We start from the raw sequence: 10736 nt of genomic DNA, 5'->3' as shown, positions 1-10736 counted from the left end.
GACCTAGTGGAAGGTGTCCCTGCCCATGGCAGGGGGGTTGGAACTAGATGATCTTTAAGGTCCCTTCCAACCCTAACCATTCTGTGATTCTATAGTGACTTCTATGCAGGCTGATTAATCTCCAGAACGATTCAGAAAATTTTTGGTCTGGGAGTATCTGATTACCATGGATGAAGATCCTAGAATAAGAAAATGAAAAAAACAATCCATTTCCATAGTTAGAAATTCAGTCTCATTTGCTGAAGTATTTAAGTTTTTAGATGTCCACTGAAACAATCCTACTACAATATGTCAGTGGGAGGTTGTGAGGTTTTTCCCCACTGTGTAGTCAAGGAGAAGGGGCAAGTATTTTTAGCATCTTCAGAAATAAAGTGTATCACTTAATACTTTAAAACACCATTTCTGGAGGTTTTCCCAGTGTCTCGTTTATTTTTACCTAGATCATGAATTTAGTTAATTACATTGAGGACAGTTATGTTTAGGTAAAGCTCACCTTGGTGCAAACAAAATCTCTCTAAAGAGGTTTTCAACATTTTTTTAATATGATAAAATGGAGTCTGTAGAAATCTGTGCTGTGTGGAGCTGCTTAAGTTATTACTGTGATATTTCATGTAAACAACATAGTGTCATAACATCTTTAGTGAGTGGTGCATGTAATTACTTAAGGTGAAAATTTGTCTGTTAAGTGTCAAGACAGTGTCTTGTGGACTCATGCTTGCAGGTTGTCAGTCTAGCAGGAGAGGAAACGCTCGTTACTGTTTAATTTTCTTGGACTAATATGGTGCTCAGCTGTTTTGTCAAATAAGTGTACAGGTCTTGGTCACATATTTCAAGGATATACAAGCTATTTGGGGGAAAAATGGTTTGTGCCTTTTTTCAGATTAATGTATAGCCTACATCTGCTGGCAGGGTGAAGGTTTACTTTCTCAGCTTTACAGGTGAATATCTCAAAGACAGAAAATAAATGTAGAATGTTTCTCTTTTAAAATCAGGTTTTTTATTTTAAGTGAATAGGTAGTAGCTACACATCAGATGGTAAAGTCTACCTGCTGCCAAATAATTCTCCCTTGTTTTCTTCATTGTAGTCTGAGGCTAGCTTTACTAAATGAAGCAAAAGAGGTGCGAGCAGCAGGATTGCGAGCCCTCCGCTATCTCATTCGAGACTCCAGTATTCTTCAGAAGGTGCTAAAGCTGAAAGTGGATTACTTGATAGCCAGGTAATTTTTCTGTTCCTTCTTGTTGTAAATTGTACCACTGTAAATCACTTGATTTTTTTCCATGGTTGTGACAGATCAGAGAAGATGTTTTCATATCCTCTTACATTCTTGATACGTAGTTTTATAAAAGCTAATTTTCTTCAATATGAATGATGTCGTTTAAAAATAGATAATACATCATGCCAGCTAATCCAAATAAAATGCTGCCCTAATACATGTTATACTAGGAATATTCAAAAAGAAGTCTTAGGTTTTTCAATTATAAATGCCATTAATCATAAATTGATCTGTGGTGTTACTAGAAGGTTGAAACACCCATAATTTTCATGTCCTCAGTTGTTTTTTGTGAGTTGTTCTGATTCTTTGTATTACCATAATGTTTTGGAGCCTCTAGTATGAAGTCAGGGCTAAAAAGTAGTTCATGCCTAAGAATTTGTAGTCTAAGTATAACCCATGACACAACAGAAGAATACCAAAGGGCAGACTAACAAGAACATAATAAGATCAGCATGATGAGTAGATGTAAATATTAGCATTTCTAGGGCTTCCTTTGTTAAAATCTTGTTGAATTTACTATCTGATACAGATGTGTGTTTCTGTTGATGAATGTATACACTTAGTTTTACTGTGCTGTTTAATTTTCTTGGAGCAAAAGGACTTTTCTGATCTGAGAACACACACAAAACATGATGTGAAACATTGCAAATACTTTGTTTAGTCTCACTGGAAATGACGAATGTAGCTAGCTCAGAAAATATTTGCTGAGGTTGTTTTGTCTTGGACATTGTGTATTTAAGAATGTTTAGTTATTTAATTATAATGATGATAAAAAAAAAACCCTAAGCTAATTGACCAGTCATAATGAGTATGCTTTCTGAAGCACAGAATTTTTAAACTCTAAGTCCTAATATTCTTCTGTTTATTCGAGTGCATAAATATTAGCACAAGATGTTAACAATTAAGGTGAAACTTAGTGTTCTTATAAATAAAATGTGTTTTTTAACTTATTTTAGGTGCATTGACATACAGCAGAGTAATGAAGTAGAAAGAACACAAGCACTTCGTTTAGTCAGAAAGGTAAAATCTAACTATATATGGTCTTATCAGCTGTACCAGTCAGCTGTGCTGACTCGTGGTTTTCTCTGTCCGCAGATTTTTTTTTTTCATGCAGCTTCTAATATCTCACCTTACTTTATCAAAGTGAGGAGAAAGTATAGCTGAGAATTCAAATGAGAGAAGGAGGGGTAGTGCTGAGACTTGTTATGATTTTAATCTCTTACCACTGAGAACCCTGAGTGGAGTAGATAAACCCTGCTAATTTTCTTTGATAGATATCATACTGGACAAGATTTAAAAAAAATAAATTATTCAGTGATGAATGCAAGGGTATGAGAACCATATTATAAAGTTTCATCTAATTGTTTAACGTTGTTGTATAATATGTTTAAACATCTGTGAATGGAGGATGGGAGATTTGCTGCTATTTGAGAAATGAGGCAAATTGCCATCGCTGGAAATAATCAGTTGAAGGAATGCTTCTAGCCTTATTGCTTTATCCCTGGAGATAGGTAGTACCCATAGTTCTTTTCTCGGGTACACGATAAGAGATAGTTCGTCTGTGGTTACTGTACTCAGTACATGTGGATATGAGATGTTTGAAGCTGTGGTAACTGCATTTTGAAGTTTGTTGTAGGGGAAACTGGTACATACAGCTACTGAAGGTATTTTTTTCAGGCAACATGGTAAAAATTGAAGTTGTTGGACAAATTGTTCCTCAGGAGCACTGTGTGTGTGTTTAATCTGTTTTGTTTGCATATGTGTTTCTTTAAATACATGTAGTTAGGTTGGAAATACAGAAGTTTGGGTAATTTCTTTTCTTATAATGAACTCACTTGGTTTCCATCTTACAGAAGAGACAATGTGATTGGTTAACAATTATGCCAAAAAGTGTTAAAGCTTAAACACCATCCCCAAATACAGACAAACGTTTACAATGGTAAAGGAATGGATCCTTAACGAAGTCTCGATTTATAAAAAGTTATTTGCTAATCTGCTTTAAAAATAGAGGTTCAGTGTAGAGCCAGAATAACTTAAATCAGAAAAGGGAATGGAAACATATTTATAATGTACTGGTTTTATTTGGATCAGCCATTTGTTCTCATTATTCCTGTGCTTTTTTGAGCGTTTCCTAGTTGAACAAAGACTTCTGTCTTGCATGAAAGAAACAGGAAGAATCAGGAGAAATAATCCATTAGTTTGATTTGAAAAAATTATTCTGAACGATAAGCTTTAAAAAAACCATACAGCTGACCACCAGTGCTTGTGTTTTTCCCTGTCGTACAAGGGTGCTGTGCATAGGATGGACATGAATGGGCTGATGGTTCTTCAGTGCTAACCACTATTTTTATGAAAGATGTTTCTTAACATCTTTTGCTACCTAGAACATCCTTGTTTATTAAAAGACAATGTCAGACAAGCAAAAAGCCAGTCAACCTGGCTGCCAGTAAAGTTAACACCTTTTTCATGTCATGTCTGGGCTACAGCAGTTGGGTATGCATTGACATAGAGCTGGCAGTACTTCAGAAACGCGCTGTCTCACAAGAAATACAGCAATACATGTCCTGAATGGCATATTCTGCATTTTCACACTTTTCGTTACCCTGGTCTTGTCCTTTCCCCCTCTCTCTTCATCTCCCTCGATACCTCAGACTCAGTGGTTTGATACTGGGATTCCTTAGATACTATATAAAGGTCTAGAATAGCAGAATGAATGGCAAATAAAGCAATCTGGCTGAATTCATTTGTGCAGGAGATAACTTACTCTGAGCCATGGAAGAACTGTGTTTCCCAGCATCACAGAACTATTGTTTTCAGTTTCAAAGTCTGGATGTAATTCTTTAACCTCATCTTTGTTAGCAAAAATGCCTGTGTGAAAATAGGATCGCTATAAAACTTCAAAACATTCTCTTGCTTTCTTCTCTTCATTTTCGTAGAGTAGAATAACAAAATATTATCCTGTTTTAGGAATTTATAAAAGGCAATTAATGATAAATTTGTTTAAAAATGTGCAGGTTAAAGTAGTATAGGAAGGTAAAAGAAAGCCAACTTTGTGTCTGATTTTCTTCTTTAAAGGCTTTGGGTGCTCACCCTCTCTTGACTATTATCACCTCTACATTTCCTAGTAAAACCTTTGCAGTTTAGTAGTGTCATCAGATGTGAAAAGGATGGCATAGAGTTGCTCCAGAAAGTGATTTTTCCATCTAATAGAAGTTAAAAAGACCATTTTGTAATAATTTAATAGGCAGGATGTTTGATTTCAAAACAGAATTCAGGGTTAGGTACAATATGAACCACCTTCTTTTTTCCTCTGTTTTTAAAGGAATCTTGAAAGCCAAAATTCATACTCTTTGTTACTTACTTCATCTTAGCTGCTTATAAGTAGCCTTGCAATCACCTGTCCTTGGTCCTTAGAACTGCATTTCAATACCTAGAGCAGAATGAATGCAAATGAAAAAGTTTGTATTTATTCTACTAAGGTACTTGGAATTGAATATTAAACAAAAGAAATCTTTCCTTCCCATGACTTAAAACCAAAGAAAACAATGAAGCAGAACAGCCTTAAGAGGCTGCCTGTGTCCTCACACTAAGTACATGTCAGTATTAGGAGAAAGAAAAGGTTGTAGTTTTGTAGAGTGGATTGGTACACCCATTCTATTGCTAATTCTTGTACTTCATGTGACTGTAAAAGTGAAAGACTGTGTAGGTGGGGAAGAGTTTGTTTTTTCTTTAGAGTCCTATCTTAAAGCTTCCTGTTTTGTGGGTGACAACATTATGTATGACTAGAAGTTTTGTCTTTAAAAATAAACTTGTTAACAGGTGTTCAAATATATTTGTCATAATGGATGATCTCTTCTCATTTTAATGTCCTTTGCAAAGAGAGTAAAACAGTTAATTCCCTTTAAACCAATGTGTATAAGGCACCTAAGGGAGCTTTAAAATAAATACAGTGCAAAACAATTTTTGAAAAATAGTGAAGACTACTTTTTTTGGAAACAAAAGAGATATTAACAAAACTTTGGAAAACTAGTCTTAACTTCTAGGTGTTTGATGGATATAAACTATGTTTTTGCAACTCACATATTAATTGGTAGAAAAAAAGTTTCATGTCTGAGTGGGCTATAACAAATTAAGTTGTTCCCTTTTTAAGCAGTCAGACAGAAAAGAAAAACTACTTCCTCCTTAGTAATAAATCTGTTTAGTGATGTTCATGTTCCATAGTATAGAGGGTATATATATTCAATTTTTGCAAACAATGAAAAAATATGAACAGCTACACAGCCTTTGTACCCAAAGAAAGCCTCATCGGGGGGAGTACAAAGAGTGGTAGTATTGGTTGGTTGTTTTGGAGTGGGGTTTTTTGCCTTTAAGGTGTGCACGGGGTCTTACACCTTAATCTGGTATAAATTCTGCTTGTCCTAAACTAGCAGTTGAGGATTTCTGTGATGCAGGAGCCCTTCAGTGGTGTAAGTGAGAATTGGCTATTAAAATCTATTTATCTGTCTCAAATTTATTGCAAACTTTTTAAATTGAAGAGTAACGTGATTAATGGGTTAAGGTCTTGTTTTTATCTTTGCTTTCCACTTTAATGTGTTGTGGGTGGGGGGGTGGTGGTCTGTGGGTTGTGCCATAGCTATATCATTTAGCATGAAGTTGAATTACACTGCAGATCAGGTACTGTGCAGTAAGATATAGGGGTGTTACTGATGGTTGCCTTCCAAATACTACAACAGTTTCTGCTGACTGGGCTTTTCTACAGCAGCTTAAGAATCTTTCTACAAAACAGGACATTTTAGTCTTGGATAATTAAACAGTTGAATACGTTTCGAAGAACCTACCGCAGTATGAATAAATCTTCTAGAAGAATTTGTAATCTGCTCTGTGTCGCTGAATAGCAGTCTTTGTCAATAAAGAAATTCTTGGGAAAAAAAGTATGAAAAAGATAGTCATAGTTGTCTCTGCAACAGTCATCTTTTTAACCTGTTCTTATTATGATAATATAAAAATAAAAAACTACAGCAGGAAGAGAATGGTAAAACAAATTGGCAAATAAAGAATTTCAAGAGCAAAAGGAAGAGTTTTGAGGATTTGCCAGATGCAGCAAAGTAATAGATGGAGTAGTCTGTGTGGTATCTAGGAAACAGAATACTAGTGAATCTGTGAGAATTATTTGAGAAATATTATGGAGAAAAAGCCCAATGGTTTCTTTCATTTTTGGCAGATGATCACTGTGAATGCTTCATTGTTCCCCAGTTCTATTACGAATTCTTTGATAGCAGTTGGAAGCGATGGTCTTCAAGAAAGAGACAGAATGGTTCGAGCATGTATAGCCATTATCTGTGAACTAGGTAAGATAACTAAAAGTGAATTAAGAAAAAATGTAGACATGCGGTCATCAGTTTTGTAAGAGATTCTCTTCCATGGGTTTGTATTAAATAGACTGTATGCAAAATAATTAAGGGTATTTGTTTAATAATTAATTAGATGTTAAATGTACTTAATGTCAGTTTTGTGGATTTTAGTCCCTAGTTTGACATGAGACAAAATCACTTCAAATTGAAATCTCTTGAGTGAAGTACCTGAAGATTTCGGGTAGTGTTCTTTCCTTCCAGACTTGCCATTTTTTTAATTTACCTTAGAAACATTTCCCTCCCGCTGCTGATGTTTCTAAAACTAATGAATTGTAAGTAGGGAAAATCTGTATGAGATGCTGACAAATGTACAGGTAACTGTACTCAGAGAACTACAAAAATCTTCCTTTAAAAATTTTTACAGTGCGTACTGTGGTTAACCAGCCTCTGGAAGCCGGTATTTGTGTCCATATAAAGGCTGTCTGGACAGTGGTTTATTCTCATTCCCTATATTTGCATGTGGGTACTGATTTCTAAGGTTTTTTCAAAATGACTGATACAGAACTTCAGTGTTTTCAAGGTACAGACTTAAGTTTTAAAGAAATAAACAATCTCACTTTTATATCTTGGTATAAATACTTTGTCCATGTCAGTCCAGTGAAGTATGATGAAAACTTCTTGCAGGGAAATCCAGAAACTACTGTAGGGTAACTTGGTTGGAAATAAGTTGGGAAATGGCTACATAAGGGTGACTGGCTGACCATTATTTTTTTTCATAAATTAATCCAAAATCTCAATTAATTGCTGGTGTCAGTCAGTTCCATAAAAACTAAAGTTTGTGCCTCAGCAGTGTTCAGGAAGAAAGAGATATGTTTGTCATACTGGAAGCTGTGAAATGTGTTCTTTCCTAACACTGTTTTTCTTTATTTAGCACTTCAGAATCCCGAGGTGGTGGCCCTTCGGGGTGGTTTAAGTACCATCTTGAAAAATGTGATTGATTGTCAGCTGAGCCGAATAAATGAGGCTCTGATAACTACAGTTTTGCACCTCATTAATCATCCAAAGACCCGACAGTATGTTCGAGCTGATGTAGAATTAGAGGTGGGTTCAGGTTTACTTGTTTAGTGATAGAAATTAATCATTGTTTCACTAATGAAAATGTTTGAGTTGTTTTTATCTCAGATGTCACCTTCTGTGTTAGTGCAGAGTGTTTAAAATGCAACATTATAGGCTAAGAGCATAATGGTTTATGAAGCAGGATTAACATGACAGATAGATAGGAGTGGGACTGATAAAAGGGCAAGACCCATTTAACTGTATTCTCATGTGAAAGTAATGCATGTCTTTCTTTTGTTTAGCGAATTTTAGCTCCTTACACAGATTTTCACTACAGGCATAATCCAGACACAGCAGAAGGACAACTCAAGTAAGTGTTAGTGCTGCTACCTGTTGTATTCAGGGTATTGAAATTAAACTATTTTTCTTTCTGGTGTGAGAATAAAAGCAATGAGCTACTACAAAACTACTTGGAGTTCAATACAGTAGGTTAGAATGCAACTTCCTAAGACACTGAGATTCGAAAGGGCTTGTTTAGCCTTCAGAAGAAAAGGATGGGACACATGCACATACACCCCCACACCCCACACACCCCCACCTAGCAGCCTGTGTCTAATACCTATGAAGACATTACCAAAAATACATAGCCAGGGTCCTTGATGGTGGTAAATGATGGGGGGGCAAGAAACAACAGAAAGAAATTGAAACAAGGGGTTTCAACTGGGAATAAGGGTGGGTGGATTTTCTGTGGTGCCGGTCAAGTGTTGGAATAGGCTGTCCAGAGAGGTCCTGCTGCCCTCATTGTTGAGAGTTTCTAAGACCCAACTGGAAAAAGCCTTGAGTATAACCTAGTCTGGTCTCATAGCTGACAACTTCTTTGTGCAGGAGCTTGGACTATATATCTTCTGAGATTGCTTCCAGTTTGAGTTATTCAGGTGGTTTGGGTTTTTTTTCTTTTTTTTAAATCATCAAATGGCATTAGATGCTTAGGTGACTCAATAAGGTCCAAATCTTGAGGTCCCTGCTGTAGGCTCACTGTCAGTGGAGGTGCAGAGTGATTAATCTGACCACATACAGGTGTTTACTGTTCTCCTACCATGCATACTCCCCTGAAAAAGGAAAAGGAACAATATCTTAAAATCCTAATATCTGTGTGTGTATACACCTTACATAAATATGTATACTCATGTGCACATGCATAAGAGGTTGTTCTTACTCAGAATTCTGTCTTCCATCTCAAATCTTAGTTAACTGCTTTTTACTTGCTATCTTAGTAACGCTGTCTTATTACTGATTAACTGTGTTGTGACGTTTGCTGTTTTGCTGACAGGGAGGACAGAGAAGCAAGATTCCTAGCTAGTAAAATGGGGATAGTGGCAGCATTTCGGTCATGGGCAGGTAAGATTATTTGTTTGTTTGTAGTTTAATTATTGCAGAGGGAACTTTACTTTGTAGCATAAAAGAGTGGTTTGTTTAAACACAGAATCTGACTCATTTGATGTGTACCTTCCTACAGTGGTACTAAGATGTATTTTGGTATTGTTAAATTGGAGAACACATGCATAGTTTTCTTTGGCTAACTACCGACAAGACACAGTTCCTCCCTGGGCGCCCCCCACTCCCCAGTATATAATTCCTTACAAGTTGCACCGTGATGGTACTTCTCAACATTTGATGAGTGAGAGGATGTTGAAAATAACATCATAAGAATTTGCCATTGAGATGGTTCTCCTACTGTAAATAAGAAATCTTTTTGCCTGTGTGAAGAAATACCAACAGAATAGGCAGCATTACCACCTCCTTTTACCGAGTGCTGTAGCTGAAGAGAAGTTGCAGATGGACATTCAGATTTTTCATGCAGAACACATTTGTAAATTGAAGGAGTGTTTTGTGTTTTTCTAAATCCTTTCTCTGTAGTATTACAATATCTGACATGAAAATACCACCTGAGGGACTGCTCATTCTTTTACACGACAGTGTCTTACAAATAAACGAAATTAGTTGATCTGACCCTTTACCCAAATTTTGGGTAGGATTTTGGGTAGCAGTCTTTGATGACTGTCAAAAATGATTACAGAGACCTGGTTGCAGCAGTAAGAGACTCTGGTGCCCAGGTAGTATATTCATCAATCCCCCCAGTCAAAGATAAGGGGTGTGAAAGGGCCAGTCAAATCTGGCAAATGAACACTTGGCTGCAGTATTGATGCTATGGCCAGGGCTTCAGCTACTTAGACCATGGGACTAGCTTTGAGAAACCTGGTCTGGTGCCAGCTGATGGAACACATCTGACTGAAATGTGAATGAACATCCTGGGGCAGACTGCCAAGCTGGTGGAGAAGGCTTTAAACTAAAGCTGTTGGGGAAGGGGAACCTCAGCCCATCCCACTCCTGTCAGTTGGAGGCCCTTGCCACCAACATATGCCCAGAACCTGGAGAAGAATCGTAGGTCACCAGGAGAGCACCTGGGGAACAATACTAGACAATTCCAGCTGCTCCAGTCTGCAAGCCAACTTCATCAGGGGCCCATTTTAAATGTGTCTATGGGAATGCATGGAGCATGGGGAACAAACGAGTTGCTAAAGGCATGCTCATGCATGAGGGACTGTGACCTCATTGGCATCGTGGTGTTGTGATGGGATGGCTCCTACGGCTGGAGTGTCAGAATAGAAGCATACAGGCTTTTTAGGAAGGGGAGATGGGGGGTTTGGGTGGGTGTGTGTTGCTCTCTGTCAGAGATGGTATGGGAATGCATGGAGCATGGGGAACAAACGAGTTGCTAAAGGCATGCTCATGCATGAGGGACTGTGACCTCATTGGCATCGTGGTGTTGTGATGGGATGGCTCCTACGGCTGGAGTGTCAGAATAGAAGCATACAGGCTTTTTAGGAAGGGGAGATGGGGGGTTTGGGTGGGTGTGTGTTGCTCTCTGTCAGAGATGGGCTGTAGTGTGTGGAACTCCACCTGGGGATGGATGAGGAGCGGACCGAGAGCTTATGGGTCAGGATTAAAGGGAAGGCAGGGAGAGAGGATACAGTAGAAGGGGTGTTCCTCAAGG

General features: G+C 37.5%; 1 protein-coding gene across 1 annotated transcript in view; it reads left to right on the top strand.

Moving 5' to 3' along the window:
- The first annotated feature begins 1092 nt into the window (after window positions 1–1092).
- RICTOR (RPTOR independent companion of MTOR, complex 2) overlaps window positions 1093–10736 on the top strand; it is a 50393-nt gene continuing 40749 nt past the window's right edge. The window contains 6 exon segments of the mRNA XM_010153477.1: window positions 1093–1217; window positions 2231–2294; window positions 6496–6622; window positions 7557–7726; window positions 7984–8051; window positions 9012–9079. Coding sequence (XP_010151779.1) covers window positions 6496–6622; window positions 7557–7726; window positions 7984–8051; window positions 9012–9079 — 433 coding nt within the window. The 5' untranslated portion in view covers window positions 1093–1217; window positions 2231–2294.

The sequence above is a fragment of the Eurypyga helias genome, unplaced genomic scaffold, assembly GCF_000690775.1.
Source record: "Eurypyga helias isolate BGI_N326 unplaced genomic scaffold, ASM69077v1 scaffold4526, whole genome shotgun sequence".
Taxonomy (NCBI): Eukaryota; Metazoa; Chordata; class Aves; order Eurypygiformes; family Eurypygidae; genus Eurypyga; species Eurypyga helias.
This window is presented reverse-complemented; position numbering and strand designations above follow the sequence as displayed.